Consider the following 24,846-nt stretch of genomic DNA (forward strand, 5'->3'; position numbering starts at 1 on the left):
GCTTCTCGTATAGGACTGTACAGCCACCTGAGGACTCATTTTTAGAGTAGAAGCAAGTCTTCCTCGATTCCGAGGGGCTGCCTATGATGATGATGAGGGATGAGGTCCTACGAGACGAATTTAAGGAGCTAGGAGCTAAATTAAAAAGTAGGATCTCAAAAGTAGTAATCTCAGGATTGCTACCAGTGCCATGTGCTAGCCAGAGTAGGAATCGCAGTATAGCGCAGATGAATACGTGGCTTGAGGAGTGGTGCAGCAGGGAGGGATTCAAATTCCTGGGGCATTGGAACCGGTTCTGGGGGAGGTGGGACCAGTACAAACTGGACGGTCTGCACCTGGGCAGGACCGGAACCAATGTCCTAGGGGGAGTGTTGCTAGTGTTGTTGGGGAGGAGTTAAACTAATATGGCAGGGGGATGGGAACCAATGCAGGGAGACAGAGGGAAACAAAATGGAGACAGAAGCAAAAGACAGAAAGGAGATGAGTAAAAGTGGAGGGCAGAGAAACCCAAAGCAAAAAACAAAAAGGGCCACTCTACAGCAAAATTCTAAAGGGTCAAAGTGTAATAAAAAGACAAGCCTGAAAGCTCGGTGTCTCAATGCGAGGAGTATTCGGAACCCAGGAGAGGGCTCTGAGCTAGTTAGAGTGGGCGAGAGCTCAGATGAACAGGACCCCAAGAAAGAATGCAAAAGGCAGGAGGCAACAGAGCAGAGAAGCACTGGGGTAAGTGTAAACCACAAGGTGATAAGAAGGGACAATATGTATAAATATAAAGGGGCTGCAGGAGGGGAAAAAACTAAAAATCATGGTTTGAAAACTAGTATTAAAACACTCTACCTAAACGCACGCAGCATTCAAAATAAAGTAAATGAGTTGACGGCACAAATCATTACAAATGGGTATGATTTGGTGGCCATTACAGAAACGTGGTTGCAGGGAAGCCAAGACTGGCAATTAAACATACAGGGGTATCTGACAATTCGGAAAGATAGACAAGAAGGGAAAGGAGGTGGGGTAGCTCTGTTAATAAAGGATGATATCAGGGCAGTTGTGAGAGATGATATTGGCTCTAATGAACAAAATGTTGAATCATTGTGGGTGGAGATTAGAAATAGTAAGAGGAAAAGTCACTGGTGAGCATAGTTTATAGGCCCCCAAATAATAACTTCACGGTGGGGCGGACAATAATCAAGGGAATAATAGAGGCATGTGAAAAAGTAATGGCAGTAATCATGGGGGATTTTAACCTACATATCGATTGGTCAAATCAAATCGCACGGGGTAGCCTTGAGGAGGAATTCATAGAATGCATATGGGATTGTTTCTTAGAATAGTATGTTATAGAACCTACAAGGGAGCAAACTATCTTAGATCTGGTCCTGTGTAATGAGACAGGAATAATAAACGATCTCCTCGTAAAAGATCCTCTCGGAATGAGTGATCACAGTATGGTTGAATTTGTAATACAGATTGAGGGTGAGGAAGTAGTGCCTCAAATAAACGAATGGCCTAAGGTTTGGCAGATGGAATACAATGTCGGAAAATGTGAGGTCATCCACCTTGGGAAAAAAAACAGTAAAAGGGAATATTAATTGAATGGGGAGAAATTACAACATGCTGCGGTGCAGAGGGACCTGGGGGTCCTTGTGCATGAATCCCAAAAAGTTAGTTTGCAGGTGCAGCAGGTAATCAGGAAGGCGAATGGAATGTTGGCCTTCATTGTGAGAGGGATGGAGTACAAAAGCAGGGAGGTCCTGCTGCAACTATATAGGGTATTGGTGAGGCCGCACCTGGAGTACTGTGCAGTTTTGGTCACCTTACTTAAGGAAGGATATACTAGCCTTGGAGGGGGGTACAGAGACGATTCACTGGGCTGATTCCGGAGATGTGGGGGTTACCTTATGATAGATTGAGTAGACTGGGTCTTTATTCGTTGGAGTTCAGAAGGATGAGGGGTGATCTTATAGAAACATTTAAAATAATGAAAGGGTTAGACAAGACAGAGGCAGAGAGGTTGTTTCCACTGGTCGGGGAGACTAGAACTAGGGGGCACAGCCTCAAAATACGGGGGAGCCAATTTAAAACAGAGTTGAGAAGGAATTTCTTCTCCCAGAGGGTTGTGAATCTGTGGAATTCGCTGCCCAAGGAAGCAGTTGAGGCTAGCTCATTGAATGTATTCAAATCATAGATAGATAGATTTTTAACCAATAAGGGAATTAAGGGTTATGGGGAGCGGGCGGGTAAGTGGAGCTGAGTCCACGGCCATATCAGCCATGATCTTTTTGAATGGCGGAGCAGGCTCGAGGGGCTAGATGGCCTACTCCTGTTCCTAATTCTTATGTTCTTATGTTCTTATGTATGATGAATAGGGTATTTAAGCTGTTAATTACTAGAATTAACTCTCTGTGGCGATTAATGGGCAATTATTGTGCAAATGCAGCAATTTCATGAAACTCACGGGGAGGTTATGGAGGTAAATGACCAGATAATCTTAAAAGAAGATAAGGAAGGAGAACTCTGATAACATGATAGCCAGTTTACAACAGCTCCAGGTGCTTTCAACAGTCTAAAATGATCAAATACAGAATCTGTACTGAGTTATTTTTGACTGTATTTTGCGCAGTATGACTATCAGACAAAATGTCATTTAAAATGGAAAATTTAAATGTTAAGTACCGGAATGCAACTACTGTACAGTTCAAAATTTACCATTCCCTGCAAAACTAGAAATGACAGATAATCTCACAAGCAATGGAAAACACTCCAAAAGAAATATGCCTCATTAAACAGCCAAACTCTATCAGAACTCTTATACTTATTGCAATACGGACAAGGGACATACAAAATGCTTGATGATCTTCAGTTTGAGACAAATGAAGACAGAATTGATATAGATGTAATTTTAAGTAAGAGGGATCAATTTTATGTTGGAGAGATGGATGAAATCTATCGTGTCAATATACAACAAAATTTAGTGGATTATAAACGGCATCCGATCCAAACCGTTCTCGACGGGCAGATCAGAATGAAATTTGGGTTATATTTTCTGAAGAAACAATGCAGTCATATGTGGCGACTCTCCACAATTTATAGAACAGGTTACAATGGAATTCTAGAAGAAAGTCTAATCAAAGGCAGATTAGCTACTGGGACGCAGTACTAAGAAGAGCGTTTTTACAAGAATCAGAACTGACATTAAATGTTTTTATTGACATATGTAAAGCTAATGAATTGCTAGCAAAGCACGTGAAAGAAATAAGTTCACAGGGAGCAGTGCAATACAGGCTCTAAGGCTTATAGCGGCGTGTTCGTGGGAATGCGATTTACGCTCTATACGCGATGGCTGGTATAACATGGTACGATATTCCTGGATAAGAATCAGCTTACCAGAGCAGGAATGTCATTTTAAGGATTCTGTAAAGCTGGATTCTGCCAAAGAAAGTGATGAGATTACATAGAATATATCACACAGAAACAGGCCATTCGGCCCAACCAGGCCATGTCGCTGTTTATACTCCACTCGAGCCTCCTCCTGTCTTTCCTCATCTAAATCTATCAGCATAACCCTCTATTCACTTCTCCCTATACTTGTCCAGCCTCCCCTTGAATGCATCTATGCTATTTGCTTCTACCACTCCCTGTGGTAGCAAATTCCACATTCTCACCACTCTTTGGGTAAAGAGATTTCTTCTGAATTCCCCATTGAATTTCTTGGTGACTATCTTATATTGATGGCCTCTAGTTATGCTCTTCCTCACAAGTGGAAACATTCTCTAAGTACCCACTCTATCAAAACCTTTCATAATGTTAAAGACCTCTATTAGGTCTTTTTTTTCAAGAGAAAAGAGACCCAGCCTGTTCATCCTTTCCTGATATGTATACCCCCACATTTCTGGTATCATCCTTGTAAATCTTCTCTGCACCTTCTCCAGTGCCTCTATATCCATTTTATAATATGGCGACCAGAACTGTACGCCGTACTCTAGTGTGATCTAACCAAGATTCAATACAGGTTTAGCATAACTTCCCTACTTTTCAATTCTATACCTCTAGAAATAAACCCTGGTGCTTGGTTTGCTTTTTTTTTTAAACTGTCCTGGCTGTTTTGCAACTTTGTGATTTGTATATTTATACTCAGATCCCTTTATTCCTCTACCCCACCTAGACTCGCATCCTCCAAGTAATAAGTGACCTCCCTATTCTTCCCACCAAAATGTAATACCTCACATTTATCTGTGTTGAACTTCATTTGCCAATTATATACCCATTCTGCAAGTTTATTAATGTCCTCCTGTAATTTGTTGCAGTCCTCCTCAGTGTTGACTATCCCCCCAACTTGGTATCATCTGCAAATTTAGAAATTGTGTTTTTGATTCCAAGTGCTAAATCGTTAATATAAATTGTGAACAGTGGTCCCAGCACTGATCCTTGTGGAACACCACTACCCACCTTCCGCCAATGTGAATAGCTACCTTTTACCCCTACTCTCTACTTTCATTCTTGAAGCCAGCTAGCTATATATTCTGCTACTTGTCCCCTGACTCCACATTCTCAACTTGTTCATTCTCATGTAGGTGCAGAGAGGATTTACAAGGATGATACCAGAAGTGCAAGGGCATACATAGCAGGATAGGATATTATTATGGGGTACCTTATCGAAGGCCTTTTGAAAATCTAGATAAATTATATCTACTGCATTACCATTGTCTACGCTCTCTGTTACCTCTTCAAAAAACTCAATGAGGTTGGTCAAGCAAGACTTCCCCTTTTGAAATTCATGCTGACTATATTTTTGGTTTCTAAATGTTCTTCTATTTTCTCCTTTAGTAGGGATTCCATAATTTTTCCTACCACTGATGTCAAGCTGACTGGTCTATAATTCACTAGACATGTTTTATCCCCCTTCTTAAATATAGGTATTACATTAGCTATCCGCCAGTCCTCTGGCACTATACCATTTTCCAACGAATTATTAAATATGTTTCCTGAGTGCCATAGATGAAGTGAATTGAGATGCCATTGGCCACCAGACTTGGGAATGCCAATAAACATAATGGCCTGGAATTTGCGATGAGAATAATGGTGAGGATGTCAGCACTCACCGTTATAATGGAGGAAATCTGACAGCAACTTCTGGCATCCGCAAATGCACAAATAAATGCAAAAATCCAGAAGTTGTAGTCAGAGATACCCTGCTCCTCCACAAGGTACGCTGTTTCAGTCCCTGCCAATAGACTCAGCATTGAAATGAATGCAACGGAGTAAACTTGCTGCACTTGGCCACTAGTTCCGCATTCAAAACTGCTGAAAAAGTTAGGGCATTCAGGAGTAAGTGAGTTTTTAAAACAGTGTGATAAGTGGCAATTACTCCTGAACAACCTCTCTGGCCCTGAAAAATTAGTGTGGAGTCTCATTCCCTCAGAAGAAAATAAATGTTGGAGATTTTTTTTTAAATTATAATAATTTTTCGTTACTTGTTCTGTTTATCTCTTTTATCTCTGTCCCTTCAAACTATCTGTATTTCCCAATCTTTATTTCACTTTCTGTATGTCATTTGAATCTAATTTCTATTTCCTGGTTTGGACTCTGAATTGCTCAGTGAGGATGCTTCAACCTGATTGTTGACAGAGCCTCAAAGTTTCTTGACCTGCTCACACATGTTATAGATGACTTGTAGAGGGCACCAGGTTGGAAAAGATACTGGATTAGAGGAAATCTCCGCTGACAAACCCGCAAAAAAATCTGTGGGCAGTTGTCAGCAAGATAAACGGCGAGTGGTGTTCCCTCATTGCTGAGAGCAAAATCTGGGCCAATGATTACAAAAATGAAGAGAAATGTTCAGTTTCTCAGCATCTTGCTGCTCATGAATCAGAAGAGAAATAAAATATAGTGGCAGGCTACCTTAAGACTAGTGAGTAGGCACAGTTGTGTCTGCCCGATATAAGCACAACACTTAAGATGCTACATCCGGCAACTTTGAAATGGGTGTTAATGCAAATTACTAACTAATGGTTAGCGCTTTTTGGCGATATAAGCAACGGCAAATTATAAACGTGGACATTGAAGCAATGCCAGCAAAAATATATCTGACTCAACAAGGATAAAATAAAGTGAAACGAATGAGAAGTGAAATATTTGGCTGATTGACTCTGAAAGTGGGTCCTGCTGAAGTTGAAGCACTGATTAAGATGCCTTCTACCATCAATAAATAAGTGGGTAAATGCTACCTTCACTGCATGGGCATTAACCTGCCCACTGTAGGACTGGTCAATTTTGATCACATTGAAAATTTTATATTTTAACTGAGAGGGGGAAATTGCACCCAGAATCTCCAAAAAATTCTTAGAATGATTATCCTGGTGCAACCACTATAGAAATTCAGGGTCATATGAAACAGGCTCCCTGATGGCTCAGAGAGTTTACCAATGAGCTTTTACCTGTGCACTAGCTTTCAGTTTTTTGTGTCCATAATCCCTTTGCTCCTCTACAGCTCCTCATCTCTCACCATTAAAAAATATTCTGATTTGTCTTTCTCAGATCCAAATGGATGACCTCACACTTCCCAACATTGAACCACTTCTTCCTTAGTTTTGTCCATTCAAACAGTCTTTCTTGTCCCTTTTGTAACTTCCTGCTCACATCCACACACCTTACTGTGCCTCCTAACTTAGTGTCATCTGCAAACTTGAATATACAAGGCCCTGTTCCTTCAACCAAACAATATATATGCCGAAAAGTTGAGGCCCTAGTTCACATCCCTGAAAACACCATTTGTCGCATCCCACCAATCAGAAAACCCTTCAGTCCTACTCTCCCAACCAATTAGCGACCCAAGTCACAGGTTACCTTCAATTCCGTGCACTCCCATTTTTAATATTCTTGTGCGGAACCTTGTCAATTGCCGTCTGGAAGTCCATACAGAGGTCATCTATAGAGACTCCCTCTCTATCATGCTAGTGAACCCCTCAAAAATCTCAACTCCGTAGTTCACGACACTCTTTTCCCCTTCCCTCAAGCTCACATGGCACTTCTCTCCCCCAGCCCCCCCCTGCATCCGCAAAACACTTGGCTCCCAGCTTCATTATCACATTTCCTCCTTAATTCACAGGCAGTCATTCCCATCCCCGAGTTCACAAGCCATTTCCCTCCCTCCCCCATAGTTCAGAAAACACTTTGTTCCTAGGTGCATAATCCTCAGTCCACAAGGTATTTTTTTCCTTCTCCCCCATACTAAGACACACCTCCTGCAGTTCACAAGACAGTTTCCCCTTGACCCCGGTTCACAAGACACTGCATCTTTCCTACATCATAAAACACTCTTTCCTCACAGTTCACAAGACACATTTCCCCCAAGTTCACAAGCCTTTCCCACCCCCTCCCCTCCAAGTTCACAAGACACTTTTCTTCCCCAGTTCACAAGATACTTTTTCCTTCCCCTTTCCCAAGTACTCAAGACACATTGATCCCTTTCCAGTTCACCAAGCACTCTTTCCCTACTTTTTGTAAACACTTCACCCCCGCCCTGATTCAGCAGACGCTTTGAATCATTTCCCTAATTCATAGACACTCTTTGTTCCTTCCTTAGCGCATAGACACTCTCTACCAATCCTTCAGTTCATGGAAATACTCTATCTCCTATCTCTCTGTCATGTATTCAACCAGCATTGTAACCCATGTATAAACTGACCTAAGTTGTACACCGTGAGAACACTGACCACTAGGTGGGAGACACTCCTAATCTGGACCTTCAGGTATAAAAGGGGAAGCTCCACCCACCTTCATTACTTGAGTGCTAAGGAATAAAGGACAGGTCACAGACTGACCTTCTCTCAAGCATGGGCCTCGTGTGCATTTATACTGTGTAGTAAGGACGTATCAATGGCGACAAGAAGCTGGGATTTAAACCACACGAGCATGGCCACGAGCAGAACAGACGAGAGGTACTGTGTTAAGGAATGGTTGGGACAGAGATTCAACATTGTTAAAGCAGCACACAGTTCTCCAGGCAGACGAGGGCAGTCAGGCATGCCCCAACTTGTAGTCGAACCCAGAGGGGGAGTTCGACAGAGACAATGGCAAGCTGAACAGCGATTCACGCCATTGCAAGGGACAATGCGGCCAGTAATGGGGCCATCAACACCTGTTAATGGTGCACTCAAGGACAATAACAGGGGCAGTCAGGACGATCGACTGGCAAGGGACCTTTTGTTTCAAACCGCAACTCATGCTGGAGGCGTGGAGGCATACATTCAGCCGGAGTTTGCAGAGATGAGCAAAATATCTGCAGAAATTGCAGAAATGGACACTGGGGGAAATCGCTGGAAGCTGAAGTTCAGCGAGTTCATGTGGAGCACGTATACAGTTCATACACCAGGACGCCACCGATAATGATGAAAGTGCTCCTCAATGGCATCCCAGTATCAATGGAGTTAGACACGGGTGCCAGCCAGTCCCTGATGGGTATCAAACAGTTCGAAAAGTTGTGGGCATCCAAGGCCAGGAGGCCAAAATTATCGCCGATTGACGCACAGCTACGGACTTACACAAAGCAGATCATTCCGGTGCTAGGCAGCGCCACAGTAGTCGTGACCCACAAAGATTCGGAGAACAGGTTGCCACTCTGGATTGTCCCAGGGGACGGTCCCGCACTACTGGGGAGGAGTTGGCTTGCTGTCATGAACTGGAAATGGGGCGATGTCAATGCAATTTCCTCTGTGGAGCGAGTATCATGCTCACAGGTCCTGGACAAATTTGACTCATTATTTCAACCCGGCATTGGCACTTTCATGGGGGCCAAAGTAGTGATTCACATAAACCCGGATGCCAGACCAGTACACCACAAGGCCAGAGCGGTGCCGTACGTGATGCGGGAAAAGATAGAAGGCGAATTGGACCGCCTGTTGAGGGAAGGCATCATCTCGCCAGTCAAATTCAGTGACTGGGCGAGCCCGATTGTGCCGGTGCTCAAGGCGGATGGGTCGGTCAGGATATGTGGCGATTACAAGGCCACCATCAATCGGGTGTCACTCCAAGACCAGTACCCGCTACCGAGAGCGGAGGACCTCTTTGCGACGCTATCCGGTGGCAAACTTTTTTCAAAATTGGACCTGACCTCAGCTTACATGACCCAGGAGCTGGCTAGTGAGTCGAAGAAGCTGACCACCATCACGACACACAAGGGGTTGTTTGAGTACAACAGATGTCCGTTCGGGATTCGCTCGGCTGCCGCGATCTTCCAACGAAATATGGAAAGCCTCCTCAAGTCGATTCCAGGGACGGTGGTTTTTCAGGACGACATCCTCATTACGGGTTACGATACTGAAGAACACTTCCACAACCTGGAGGAGGTGCTACACAGACTGGACCGGGTAGGTCTGCGACTGAAAAAGGCGAAGTGCATCTTCCTAGCTCCAGAGGTAGAATTCCTGGGGATGAGGGTAGTAGCAGACGGGATCAGCCCTACTGCGTCCAAGATGGAAGTGATCCAGAGAGCACCCAGACCCCGTAACACGACGGAGCTGCATTCGTTCCTGGGGCTCCTGAACTATTTTGGTAACTTTCTTCCCAAATTGAGCTCGCTGCTAGAGCCACTACATGTGCTCCTACGCAAAGGTCGTGAATGGGTCTGGGGGGACAGCAAGGAAAGGGCTTTTAATAGAGCACGCAATTTGTTATGTTCCAACAATCTGTTAACCCTATATGACCCATGTAAGAAACTTGTGTTAACGTGTGATGCGTCGTCCTATGGTGTCGGGTATGTGTTGCAGCATGTCAAAGCCAAGGGTCAGTTACAGCCGGTAGCTTATGCCTCCAGGAGTCTGTCCCAGGCAGAAAGGGGCTACGGGATGGTAGAAAAGGAGGCGCTCTCATGTGTATATGCGGTAAAGAAAATGCACCAGTACCTGTTTGGCAGGAAATTTGAGCTGGAGACAGATCACAAACCCCTAACGTCCCTTTTGGCCGACAACAAGGCCATAAATGCAAACGCATCGGCCCGCATACAGAGGTGGGCACTCACGTTAGCTGCCTATGACTACACAATCCGGCACAGACCGGGCACCGAAAACTGCGCCGATGCACTCAGCAGGCTCCCACTAGCCACCACTGAGGGGGCTACCGAGCATGGTGCTGAGATGGTCATGGCTGTTGAAGCATTCTGAAGCGAAGGCTCACCCGTGACAGCCCGTCAGATTAAAGTCTGGACAAATAGAGACCCGCTATTGTCTCTAGTCAAGAAATGTGTCCTGAATGGGGACTGGGCAGCCACGTACAGGGCATGCCCTAAGAAATTTAAACCATTTCACAGGCGCAAGGATGAACTCTCGATTCAGGCCGATTGCCTACTGTGGGGAAACCGCGTAGTCATGCCCCAGATGGGCAGAGAGGTGTTCATCAGAGAACTCCACAATGGGCACCCGGGCATTGTCACGATGAAGGCAATTGCCAGGTCACACGTTTGGTGGCCAGGGATAGACGCAGATCTGGAACTTTGTGTTCGCAGGTGCAACACGTGTGCCCAGCTGGGCCATGCGCCCAGGGAAGCCCCCCTTAGCCCCTGGCCATGGCCCGCCAAGCCTTGGTCATGCATCCATGTGGACTACGCAGGTCCTTTCATGGGGAAAATGTTTTTGGTTGTAGTAGACGCCTACTCCAAATGGATCGAGTGTGGCATTTTAAATTCAAGCACATCCTCTGCCACGGTAGAAAGTCTACGGGCAATGTTCGCCGCCCACGGTCTACCGGACATCTTGGTCAGCAACAATGGCCCGTGCTTCACAAGCACTGAATTCCAGGACTTCATGGCAGGCAATGGAATTAACCATGTTAGAACGGCACCGTTCAAGCCGGCCTCAAATGGCCAGGCAGAACGAGCAGTGCAGATAATCAAACAGGGATGCTCAGATTCCAAGGGGGTTCCCTACAAACCCGCTTATCACGCCTCCTATTGGCCTATAGATCCCGACCACACTCGTTCACAGGGGTTCCACCCGCAGAGCTACTAATGAAAAGGACACTCAAAACCCGATTATCCCTTATACACCCCACCATGAAAGAAATTGTCGAGAGCAGGCGCCAGTCACAATATCACTACCATGACAGGAATGCGAGGGGGCGATGTATTGATGTAAATTATCCTGTTTTTGTCCTCAACTATGCTGCAGGGCCAAATGGCTCGCAGGCACTGTGGTTGCCAAAGAGGGAAATAAGATTCTGGTAGTTAAACTTACCAATGGACAAATCTGCCGCAAACATGTGGATCAAACAAAAAGGAGGTTCAGCAACCCCATAGAAGAAGCAGAGGAAGAACACGAAATAGAGTTCACTCCACCACAGGTGACCGAACACCGGAACCAAAGGGAGGAGAGCCCAGTCACTGTGAGCAGTCCGGACAGGCCTGAGGCACTGCAAACAGCAGACACTCAGGCCAGTGCCCAACAACCGGAGCCCCAACGCAGGCGCTTTACAAGGGAGTGTAAACCACCAGAGAGACTCAACCTGTGATCCCAATAAGACTTTGGGGGGGAGGTGATGTCATGTATTCAACCAGCATTGTAACCCATGTATAAACTGACCTAAGTTGTACACCGTGAGAACACTGACCACTAGGTGGGAGACACTCCTAACCTGGACCTTCAGGTATAAATGGGGAAGCTCCACCCACCTTCATCACTTGAGTGATGAGGAATAAAGGACAGGTCACAGACTGACCTTCTCTCAAGCATGGGCCTCGTGTGCATTTATACTGTGTAGTAAGGACGTATCACTCTCTAATTCGGATTATTTTTCTTCCTCACATACTTATCAATGACAAAATTCAAAAAAGCCGTCAAGCCCCCAAAAAGCTGACAACTCAAAAGACAACATAAAACTGAAAAACAGCCCTGAATAAAGGCATATGACTAAACCACTGCCTCAAGGTGACTAAGTTAAGTTAAATTCTGTGTTATTTCATTGGATTCAGGATTTTGAGTGTTTTGAGATCACATTCCACAATTTAGCTTGTTTTCTCTGTGAAAACTGAAACCCAATGGCCTCACATGTGACATGAAAAGAAGCAGTGAAGCATGAACTTATGACTTCAGCGCAGCCATCCCCAATATTCCACCAGTTGTATTATGTACAGGGAGAAAGTGATGGTGCAAAAAAAAATCCAGGGATGGGGGGTTTGGGTTAATGTCCCAAGGAAATTTTGACTGTTTATGCATTTTGGTACATTTTCCAATATTTTGAAGTATACGAAATGTTTGGCATTAATGAGAGTGAGAGAACCAGAGAAGGCTCGGAGACACAGAGGAACGGGAAACCCAGAGAGAGCTCAGCAACACCAAAGATTGTCACCGGATATGGTTTGGTCTGCTCCCTTATCCCTGGAGTCTGAGCAATTACCAAAACCTTTTTTTAAATCTCAGTTTACACTTACTTATGAAGCTGTAGATTTTAAAAAGCTTGTCAAATTCTGCATGAGGTAGCAAAGGAAAATACCTCTATAAATAAGAGAAATGTATCATTAAAACTAAAGCAGCTTAATGTTAACCTCAGTTAAATTTCTGTTAAGCAACATAGATCTATTCCTGGGAAACAGACTGTGTTACAGGTTCAGTAACAAAATACTTGATTTTTGCATTGTTCTTCATTTACTCAAACTGAATTATGCTTATCTATTTAAGTCTGTTCTTCCTATAACAGATAAGAAGTAATGCAGGCTTCTTTTGAATACTTATGTACCAGAAAATACCTACTGGCATTCCATCCAATCCAAGAGGGCCCTAGAATCCAAAACCAAAACAAAAATTTAGGATTATGGGATCATTAAATTACTAGAAACATATCAGCAAGGCTGTGACTGAATTCTCAGATACTAGGAATCTGATGTATAATAATAGATTTGTTAATGATAAATTCATAATTTCAATTGTGTACTTTGATAAGTATTACAATGAAATTAAGTACTATAACAGAACATGAAAAACACCTTCATGTATTGCAATTAGAAAAAATATTTTTGTGCACCCATTTCACAGCAGCATTATATAAAATGCAACACTTGCATGGAAAGTTATTATTGACATCTGTGGGGAACAACATAATATCAATTGCAGACAGTTACTATATTATCCTTTAAAGATTTTATCAACAGAATTTTAGAATGAATAAATGAAAGAATTAATTAAGCTGTTCTACATCCTTTAAACAACCAGAAATGTGAGCTGTAGTACAGGTAATTATAAACTGATTAAACATTTTGGCCTAGGCCTCCCCCTTCGGATTTTTCAGTGGATCTGGGGCAGGCTAAGGATGAAAGAAATTCAGGAGTTTGCTCTGCGGCCTCCCTGCCATTTTCCAGTGGCCAGTTTCCATTAGGAGAACTGCACCTTCCCATATATGGGTGGGCACATGGTAAATATACGTATGTGCCAAGTTTCCCACCATTTTCACTCCAACATAAAATGCAGCGGTCGTCTGTTCAGCACCAGTATTAAGTGTTCAGAGATGAATGGAGAGAAATACAGAACAAAAACTGAAGAGGAGCCTGGGCAAGTGCCCTCAGAGTGTAGCCGTGCACAGATCCCAGCAATTAAATGAAAATATTTAGGATTTTTTTTTAAAAAAGGGGCAGATCATCAGCCACCTCCTTCTCCTGCTGCAGCAAGACCTCAATTAACTTGTTCAGCAGTATGATAAGAACTTTCGTTTCTCCTTGCTGGGATTCCTGCACTAGTAAACCTTTCTGAAAACTTATAGTTTTGGAATTATCTTCCATTCATACTTCCCATATCACAGAGTTCTCTTTGAACTTCCACCAACAGACATGTGGGTTTTCCTTCTCTAATTACTGAATAAGGCACATCTGAAAAATAGCTTCACAAATATTACATGTAGGCTGGAATACTGGTCTCTTCTGTGTGATAAAAAAAATGTAAAACTTGCATTGCCTGTTATACTTTGGAACATAAATACTAAAAACTCTCAATCACTACATGGATTGTAATTCTGTGACACTTGTCAGTATAAAGGGGTGTGATACACACACAAATTGGTATCTTTTTTAAACATGCGTTTACCGTAGAAGAGTTTTTATACAGCGACAACACTTGGAAAATATGTAAAACTCTTTCCTGACTGTGCGCTGGTAACTCACATAAGTGCCCATTATTCATGGCTAAGCCATGATATGAGTGTTTGCAGGGTATTTGATCTCAGGGGCATTACAGCTGAGTACAATCCTGGTCCACTTGATATCCTCACACTCACAATAATTGAATAACAATCAGGAACAGGAAACATGTTTGTAACCCAGGTTGCTGCAAGCAATTATATGAAATTAGCTAATTCAGCACCAGTCAGAAATTGAGCCTGGGACCTTCCTGATCTGTATGGCTCAGCTAGTCACTGGGTAAACTCACGAGCCAGCAACATTGTTTAAACTGGAAAAAAACTGCACCTGACTTACCCTTCTTTGTGCCAACTTTGTAGCTAATGCATTATTGAACCTGCAGGCATACAGCAATAAAAGTTAAATTGGCTTTTGATTATTGAAATAAAGGCAGCTAATGAGAAATTAGGAATGGAAGGCGCTACCCCTGAAGGTTTATTTCCAGTATAAATAACTGACTGTAATTTAATATAAAGATCTCACATCTTGCCTAGTCCATAATTAAAGCCCTAGCACACACAATCAAAATCAAATTATTATGGTAATAGCAATATCACAGGTATAATTTAGGGAATAATCATCACCCACATTTATAACAAGCAGCTACAATGAAACAACTATTTCAACTTGAACCCCCACCCTCTCTCAAATTCCTGACAGGGGCCAATATATCTGCATACAGAAGGTAGCTGGGTCATCAGGGCCTGTGCACCCAGACACTGGTCTATTGTTGCTTGTTTCATCGCCTTCAGGGGTCAGAAGAGAATTTCCCAAATTGGTTGAAGTTTTTTCTGCCTCTCGTTAGAGATTGCTTAACTACGGATGACGGATGGAGTGTAGAAGTTACATAATGCCAGGATAGGACAGGCTTGATGGACTAGGTAATGTTTAGCTGTCCTTTTAAGTTTGTACCTTTGGATGCCTGTGTGTGTGTGTGTGTGTGTGTCTCTGTCTCACAGATGTCAGCAATTAGAATGGAGATAATTTTGTGATAATTAGATAGTCTGCTTGCTTTCAAAACTAGGCTTAAAAATATCCAAATAAAAAATGAAACTTGAGTTAGTGAGGCTAACAGCCAAAGAGAAAGCAATAGTCTAAAGGGAGTGGTCTGGCTGGTGCTGAAGTACTTTTCTGGTCATTTAAAAGCTTGTGCTGAAATAAGTTGTTCCCACTGTTGTTGGACTGTTGATAAATGGGGAACTGTGGTTGAGGTTATTTCATCACCCAGAGCCCGGAGCGGAAGGAGCTGTCTGCGTTCCTGTTCCTATTCTTCCTCCTCTTTTTCTCCTTTTCTTCCTCTATAAACTAAGGGCCAGGTTGTGCAATATGCAACATACCACTACAAATCTTGATACTCGCTCAGCCGAGTACTGCAAGGCTCCTCAGAGTAATCCAGGCAGCAGAAGCATTGCTTGAGGATGCTGATGGTGTGCTGCATAATGTTCCTTGTGGCAGCTGGCTCTCATTGTAGGTGTGATGTGTAGGTTCCAGACCAGAGTCATGAGTGGGTGAAGCCTTGCTGTCTAGTGATCAGCCTTTGACTTGTCATGGTGGGTCAAATGCAGGTGACACAGAGGACTGCCACAGAATGATGGAAGCATGACTACTGCGAGGACAATGAGCATTCATCTGCATGATGCACTGCCTGTGGTCACACATTAGCTGCACATTGAGGGACAAAAATAAAAACCACCCTAAAATGCACATTTGAATCCAAATTTAGGAATTCCATCATGAAATAATCATACAAAAATAAACTAATCAGCCTTGTGCATTCCCTTAGTGCCTGTGCCTCTTTTAGTGCTCCTACGAGATGCTACTCCAGTGGCTGCAGCATGGCTGGTGGAAGGCTGCTGACTTTCAATTGAGGAGACTGCAAATGGCCTTGGAGGACAACCTCGAGCAGCTCTGGGCCTAGAACGCCTGGCCGAGAACGGCACCATTTCAGCCTGGGCTACAGCAATCTGGGCTGGCTGACCATGAGCAAGGGCACTGGCAGGGTGGGAGCACGATTTTTTAAAAAAATGTTAATTTATGGGATGTGGGTATCACTGGCAATGCCAGCATTTATTGCCCATGAGAAGAGTACCTTCTTGAACCGAAGCAGTGCATGACACTTCTTTGTAGAAGTTTGGTACAACTGAATGGCTTGCTAGGCCATTTCCGAGTCAACCACACATCACCAAGTAAGGACAGCAGATTCTCCTTCCCAAAAGGACATTAGTGAACTAAATGGGTTTTTACGACAATCCAGTAGTTTCGTAATCACCATTACTAGCTTTTTAATTTATTTAATTAACTGAATTTAAATTGCCCAGCTACTGTGGTGGGATTTGAACTCAAATCTCCAGATCATTAGTCCAGGCCTCTGGATTACTAGTCCAGTAACATAATCACTATGCCACTGCACCATATGCTGAGAGAGAACAGCAGATTTGTGCTTCATGGAGTCACTGCCACTCTCTGAGTGATGCCTCAACAAGCCTAGTAATCTGTTGGAGGACAGATTCCTGCACTGCTGTGACACCCTGCAAGCCCCTTTGAACACTGGTACTCACAGCCATGCTGACAGCAGTCTGAGCTTCCACTGCAGCACTCAGACCTTTGTTGGAAACTGTTTGTGCTGCAATTGAAGGTGTGACATCGACCATGAGACGTTGCATCATGGTACGTTTCACAGACGTGCTGATAGAGGTGACCACCCCGTTCCCTGTTGGAAAGGACGGGCTCCAAGCTCTGCGCAAAGCCCTGTGCCAAGTTGGTGCTAGACTCCTCCCTGCTCCTTGACATTGAACGCAGGCTTTCTAAGCGCACCAATCATTTGGTTATGTACACTCATCAGCCTTCTTCTGTAGCCTGGCCCATCGAAGTCCTCATCCGACTCCTCTGCAGCAGAACTAGTGTGCGAACTTACCCTCTGGCGAGCTGGCACCTTTGCTATCCTTTCTCCCCACCCCAGCTCCTGCACACTTGTGCCCAGTGTCTCACCATGTGCAGATCCCTCCTCTAACCTAACCTCTAAAATATGCGCAGTATCAGTCTCTGAGCTGGCAGGTCTAGTATAAGTTCGAGTGAGTGTCTCTTCATCTGCACTGTCTTCTTCCTCATTCTCCACTGAATGGGAAGGCTCCAATACTTGGGTATCTGAAATGAAAAAGGAACAAGGGTTGGGTTGTGGTGAGGAGAGAGGAGAAAGTAAGAAGTGCATGTTTACACCATCCGTAGCTCAAGGTCAGAAGACAATGTGGGATGAGGGAGAAGTGGGATGAGAGAAAGAGGATTAGGTATGCAAATACCCTCATCATCGATCCCTTCAGCTCTGCCAGTGGCCAAGGCCTCAGTTATACCCCTTCACATGATGGCTAGCACTGTCTCTTCCATGGGGGATTAAAGCATGCAGATATGCTTGTCCTCCTCCAGTTCTTTGTTGCCGCCTACTGTTATGCGCCACCTTCTCCTGCAAGAAAGAGGGAAATGCATCAGTGAGTGTCCTGTGATATATTTGGGTGGTGTGCCTCTCATTGTTGAATAGCTGCCAGTGTGTGCGAGTTGTGAGTGCAAGGCTTGCAGCAGTACGAAGTGTGTGAGGTAAAGCAAATGAATTAAAGGGTTGAGTACTGATTGATAGAGATTGTTGGTAGGTAGGTGATGGGGGTGTCATGAATTGAGCAGTGGATGAGGCTGGTGGTGCAGTTGGTAGGATACGCCATTTAAAGATTGGACTCACTTATCTTGATAACTCGTATGAGATCCTTAACTTCTTCCTGCACTGCACCGATGTTCTTGGAGCAACACTCCTGGCATTGACCTCTGCTGCTACTTGCTCTCACTGCCTTCTGAGCATCCGTCTGAAGGGCCTTCTGCCCCACTGTGGATGCTGGACGTCTCTCTTTCTTTCCATCTTTTCTGCCAAGACCTCCAGAGCAGTGACTGAAAACCTTGGTGCATGCTCTCTCACGTGTTTAGCCATTGCTCAAAGTAATTTGATTCAAATTTCAAATAACTCCCACCACTTCTTGCAGCCACAATGCACCTCCCCTTTAAGAGGTGCAGGCTTTAAGTAGCGCTAGCCACTCGTGATACCAGGCCCTCTGCTAATGCAATCATTTAAAGCAGCAGGCAGCATGAATTTAAGGTGCTGCCTGGAATGAAATGAACAGACGTGGGTTAATCGTGCACTGTGATCCCTACGCCCATTTTCGAGGGTTAGTCAATTTCTCCCCTAGAGTGTTTTAGTCAGTTTCAGGTGGAGGGCTTGCTGGGTTAGCTCCAAGCTCCACAGAGGCATGTAGGGAAACAATAATTGGCAGGCCAAATTAATCTAAGAGTTTAACATTCCAAGCAAGCTTGGATAGTAAAAAATAAGGGGTTAGCGTAGATTCCGCTGGCCAACCACGCCTGAGGGATCAAGGAAAGGCAAACAGATTCCTCAACTCTCATCTCACAGAACAAACCTTAAAAGGCATCATATCCTGGGAGAGCATGCTCTGTCACATAGGGGGACACGGTTGTTTGAGAATCAGATCTGTATCATTGATGGGGTCAGGACTGGAGGCCACTGCTGGGACCATAGTTTTTTGGAGCCATTGTTAGTTAATGGTACAGTTTTATTTGGTAATAAAGTCAAACGTTAAAATAATCTGAAATAATATGATTTACTATGTTTAGAAAAGCTTTAAAATTCATGTCTTATTTTGAAGTACATGAAAATAGCCCAATAACCATAAGGGAGCCTTGATTATGAATTGCAGCAAACCGATGTAATGAAATATGTATTGTATCTTCCAGCCAATGCACTGTGTGAAATTGTATCTTCCTATTAAATTTGTTAATTTACCCAATGAAAATCCCATCAGCACTGTTTGAAGACCCACATTAAACATAATTAAACTCTGACTGCCCAAACAGTGAAAAGTTTTAACTAGTATTTAATTTAAATTTTGCTGCAATTGAGTATTGCTACTCCAAGTATAAATATTTATACTTCCTTAAAATCCACTTAAAGCTACTGGCTTTTATGTAAATCATATGAAAATAATCAATGTTAGCCAATATCACAGCAAGTAGATTTAGAACTAATCCATAAAATGATGCACAAAAGCTGCTACTAACAGCAAGCTGTAATTTCACCCCTGCACTGTGGATTAAAAATAAATTCTGGTGTTTATATCTGCCATTAACCATTTTTGAAATCACGAGAGTTTCCAGATGTCAAATTATTTTACTGAATGCTCACTGACATTCATAAAAAGCAATTCTCGATAAAAACATTGATTCGATCTGGATAAGTTCCCAGTTTATGAGTTGGGCTCAAAACATGGCAATGTTTGCCCGAAGCCAGAGGTGAAAACCACCCGCAAACTGATTGAAGGGACATTGGAGGCCTGCCCATTTGCCTTTACTCAAGGTTGACGAAAGGAAAAGTTCGACTCAGTGGTTCTGAAACATTTTCAGGTTGAGCCACATTGAAAAGATCTTGTCCTATCAAACCTCTCTAGCTGAGGATATATAGAAACATAGAAACATAGAAAATAGGAGCAGGAGTAGTCCATTCGGCCCTTCAAGCCTGCAACACCATTCAATATGATCATGGCTGATCATGCAACTTCAATACCCCATTCCTGCTTTCTCTCCATACCCCTTGCTCCCTTTAGCTATAAGGGCCACATCTAACTCCCTTTTGAATATACCCAGCAAACTGGCCTCAACAACTTTCTGTGGTAGTGAATTCCACAGGTTCACAATTCTCTGAGTGAAGAAGTTTCTCCTCATCTCAGTCCTAAATGGCTTACCCCTTATCCTTAGACTGTGATCCCTGGCTCTGGACTTCCCCAACATCGGGAACATTCTTCCTGCATCTAACCTGTCCAATCCCGTCAGAATTTTATATGTTTCTATGAGATCCCCTCTCATTCTTCTAAATTCCAGTGAATGTAAGCCTAGTCGATCCAATCTTTCTTCATTTGTCAGTCCTGCCATCCCGAGAATCAGTCTGGTCAACCTTCACTGCACTCCCTCAATTGCAAGAATGTCCTTCCTCAGATTAGGAGACCAAAACTGTGCACAATATTCAAGGTGTGGCCTGACCAAGGCCCTGTACAACTGCAGTAAGAACTCCCTGCTCCTATATTCAAATGCTCTCGCTATGTAGACCAACATGCCATTTGTCTTCTTCACCGACTGCTGTACCTGCATGTCAACTTTCAATGACTGATGTACCATGACACCCAGGTCTCGTTGCACCTCCCCTTTTCCTAATCTGTCACCATTCAGATAATATTCTGCCTTCCTGTTTTTACCACCAAAGTGGATAACCTCACATTTATCTACATTATACTGCATCTGCCATGCATTAGCCCACTCACCTAACCTGTCCAAGTCACCCTGTAGCCTCTTAGCATCCTCCTCACAGCTCACACTGCCACCCAGCTTAGTGTCATCTGCAAACTTGGAGATATTACATTCAATTCCTTCGTCTAAATCATTAAAGTATATTGTAAATAGCTGGGGTCCCGGCACTGAACCTTGCGGTACCCCACTAGTCACTGCCTGCCATTCTGAAAAGGACCCATTTATTCCTACTCTTTGCTTCCTGTCTGCCAACCAGTTCTCTATCCACGTCAATACATTATCCCCAATACCATGTGCTTTAATGTTGCACACTAATCTCTTGTGTGGGACCAAGTCAAAAGCCTTTTGAAAGTTCAAATACACCACATCCACTGGTTCTCCCTTGTCCACTCTACTAGTTACATCCTCAAAAAATTCTAGAAGATTTGTCAAGCATGATTTCCATTTCATAAATCCATGCTGACTTGGACCAATTCTATCACTGCTTTCCAAATGCGCTGCTATTAGATCTTTTAATAATTGATTCCAACATTTTCCCCACTACCGATGTCAGGCTAACCAGTCTATAATTCCGTTTTCTCTCTCCCTCCTTTTTTAAAAAGTGGGGTTACATTAGCTACCCTCCAATCCATAGGAACTTATCCAGAGTCTATAGAATGTTGGAAAATGACCATCAATGCATCCACTATTTCTAGGGCCGCTTCCTTAAGTACTCTGGGATGCAGACTATCAGGCCCTGGAGACTTATCGGCCTTCAATCCCATCAATTTCCATAACACAATTTCCTGACTAATAAGGATTTCCTTCAGTTCCTCCTTCTCGCTAGACCCTCGGTCCCCTAGTATTTCCGGAATGTTATTTGTGTCTTCCTTAGTGAAGACAGAACCAAAGGCCCCAAGTTTCCACATGATTTGCTCCTGATTTTTAGAAGCAACTGGTGTAGAACGGAGTATCTTAGAAATCGGAATTCTCGTCATTTAGTTTGCTCCAGTTCTAGTCAGTTAGAACAGTTTCACTTTGGAACAGAACTTTTTTTCAAAAGAGGGCGTGTCCGGCCACTTACGCCTGTTTTCAAAGTTTCGTCAGTGAAAACTTACTCCAAACTAACTTAGAATGGAGTAAGTGAAGATTTTTGTACGCTCGAAAAAACCTTGTCTACACTTTAGAAAATCAGGCGTAGGTTACAAATCAGGCGTAGGGAATGGGGGGTTTAAAGGGAAGTTTATAAACATTAAACACTTCAGTTTTACAAATAAAGAGCCATCATCAATAATAAATGATAAATACATCAATAAATCAATCAAAAAAAATTAATAAGAAATAATGTTTTTTTTAAAATCAATAAATAAAACATTTTCTACTTACTGACTGCAGCACCGGGAGCCCTCCAGCAGCATGCTGGGATCCCCCCCCCCCCCCCACCCCCACCCCAGTGTGTCTCTGTCAATGTCTCTATCTCTCTGTCTGTCTGTGTGTGTTTCTCATTCTCTGTCTGTCAGTGTCTGTGTTTCTGACAACGAGGGGACGGGGAGGAGGGGGGTAGAGGGAGAGAGGGGGGGAGCAGAGGGAGGGAAGGGGGAGAAGGGGATAAAGGGGAGAAGGGTGAGAAAGGAGATGGGGGGGAAGAAGATGGTGGGGGGGTGGGAAGAAGATGGTGGGGGGGGAAGATGGGGGGAAGGAGAAGATGGGGGAAGGAGAAGATGGGGGAAGGAGATGGTGGGGGGGGAAGGAGATGGGGGGGAAGGAGAAGAGGGGGGAAGGAGAAGATGGGGGGGAAGGAGATGGAGTGGGGGAAGGAGAAGGTGGGGGGAAGGAGAAGGGGGAGGGAGGCTGAACGGGCCGGGCCCGAGACTTCGGGCAGGGCCCGTCCCCAGCACCAGATTTACAGGTAGGTGGCGTTGGGTCGGGTCGGGGGGGTGGTGGGAGGGAGGTCAGTTCGGTTCGGGTCGGGGGGAGGGAGGGAGAGGGAGGTCAGGTCGGGGGGAGGGAGGAGGGAGGTCAGGTCGGATCCAGTCCGGTGGGGGGGGGGGGAAGCGGGAGTCGGGTCCGGTCCGGTCCGGGGGCAGGGGGGTGGGGGGGGGAGCGGGAGTTGGATCCGGTCCGGGGGCGGGGGGGGGGGTGGAAGCGGGAGTCGGGTTGGGTCCGGTCCGGGGGCAGGGGAGGGGGGGAAACGGGAGTCGGGTCGGTGTCGGGTCCGGTCCGGAGGCGGGAAGCGGGAGTTGAGTCGAGTCGGGAGGAAGCAGGAGCTGGCCGTGGGAGCAGCCTTATTCACACAGCCCCAGTGAGGCCATTGGGCCAGGGCTAGGGGCTGCGTGCTTCGGGCCCCTCCCACACAGTTTCGGGCGCCTGGAGCTATTGCACTTGCACGCCCACTGTAGCGCGCATGTGCAGAGGTCCCGGCACTGTTTTCGGCGCAAGGACCTGGCTCCGCCCCGTACAGCTCCTGCTGTGCTGTGCCGAGGGCCAGAAGACCTGCAGGGAAGTGGAGAATCTGGAGGTTTTTTTTAGGCGCACTTTGTGGTGCGAAAAACGGGCGTCCAGGTCGGGACTGCACCGTTCTAGGTGCAGCTCGAAACTTGGGCCCAAAGTATTTGTTCAATTGGTCTGCCATTTCTTTGTTCACCATTATAAATTCACTTGATTCTGACTGGAAGGGACCTATGTTTGTCTTCAATAATCTTTTTCTCTTCACATATCTATAGAAACCTTTGCAGTCAGTTTTTATGTTCCCTGCAAGCTTATTCTCATACTCTATTTTCCCTTTCCTAATTAAACCCTTTGTCCTCCTCTGCTAAATTCTAAATTTTTCCCAGTCCTCAGGCTTGCTGCTTTTTCTGGCCAATTTATATGCCTCTTCCTTGGATTTTATACTCTCCCTAATTTCCCTTTTAGCCATGGTTGAGCCATCTTCCCCGTTTTATTTTTACGCCAGACAGGGATGTACAATTGCTGAAGTTCATCCATGTGATCTTTAAGTGTCTGCCATTGTCTATCCACCGTCAACCCTTTAAGTATCATTCGCCAGTCTATCCTAGCCAATTGACATATCATACCATCGCAGTTACCTTTCTTTATGTTCAGGACCCTAGTCTCTGAATTAACTGTGTCACTCTCCATCTTAATGAAGAATTCTATCATATTATGATCTCTCTTCCCCAAGGGGCCTCACACAACAAGATTGCTAATGAATCCTCTCTCATTACTCAACACCCAGTCTAGGGTGGCCAGCCCTCTAGTTGGTTCCTCGACATAAATACCATGCTGACTTGGCTTTCCGAGAAAACCATCCCTTATACACTCCAGGAAATCCTCCTGCACCGTATTGCTACCGGTTTGGTTAGCCCAATCTATATGTAGATTAAAGTCACCCCTGATAACTGCTGTACCTTTATTGCACGCACGCCTCTTTCATTTGTGTTTCTCTTTCTCCTCTTCCATGTCTGTTTTCCATTTCTTTTTGTTTTTCCTTTCATTTCTGTCTCTCTCTGTCCCCTTACTTTTGTCTCTCTCTCTCACTCTCTCTCTCTCTACTCCTTCACTTTATTTTCACTCTCCTCCTCCCACTTTCATTCCACTCTTCCTACTTTTCAGTTTCTCATTTTTCCTCTTTGTTGCCTCTTTCTCCTTTTTGCATCAACAACAGTTTCTGGGCTGAAGGTTTATTGAGGCTGCCTCCCTCAGTTCCACTGTAAGTCTATCTCTCTTTCTGTCCTCTATTGCTGTACACTCAGGCCACTCTTCATTAACTTTCTTTCCTCTGCATACTGCTCTGCGCCTTAATCGCATTAAGGGCATCTCTGTCTCTCCCTTCCCTTTATCCAGGGCTCCTGCAACCCTGTCCCAGTTTTGCCTTTCCAGCTCTCTTATGCTTTCTCTTCTAGTTCCCACTCCCCCGCACTCAATCTTCTCCCTGAACTCTCTTTACCATTACATTTTCATTCCCTCCTTTAAACCTTTGCTGCAGGGGACAGGGCAGGGGACAAGGCCACACCACATTGTCAGTGTGAGATCCAGGCTTCATTCACACAGCATTTTCTGAACGGAACATCTGTGCCCGCTTGTTAGATTGTTTTCCTCATCCTTCAGCTCAAGAACATTTAGCATTGCAAATTGCTGGAAGTGCAAGTTGATAACAGTTAACGGGGCATCTGGGACCTTGGTGACTGACAGAATCAACCATCTATCTCCTTAACCAATGAGATTTTAGGATAAAGAAAGAGAGGGGCAATGGAGGAGGAAATAGGGTGAATTAGATTCAATTTGATACAGAAAGAGAAATAAAGAGTGTTATATATGTGGACTTGTATTTACTCTGTACAGCCACCAGAGGGCTCATCGTC

The 24,846-nt window shown here is 44.5% G+C and overlaps 1 protein-coding gene across 1 annotated transcript in view; it reads right to left on the reverse strand.

Moving 5' to 3' along the window:
- Positions 1-24,846, reverse strand: part of LOC139262451 (collagen alpha-1(XXIII) chain-like) — a 354,416-nt gene that overhangs the window by 173,391 nt on the left and 156,179 nt on the right. The window contains exon 6 of the mRNA XM_070877639.1: positions 12,741-12,767. Coding sequence (XP_070733740.1) covers positions 12,741-12,767 — 27 coding nt within the window. The remainder of the gene's footprint in view (positions 1-12,740; positions 12,768-24,846) is intronic.

The sequence above is a fragment of the Pristiophorus japonicus genome, chromosome 4 (assembly GCF_044704955.1).
Source record: "Pristiophorus japonicus isolate sPriJap1 chromosome 4, sPriJap1.hap1, whole genome shotgun sequence".
NCBI lineage: Eukaryota > Metazoa > Chordata > Chondrichthyes > Pristiophoridae > Pristiophorus > Pristiophorus japonicus.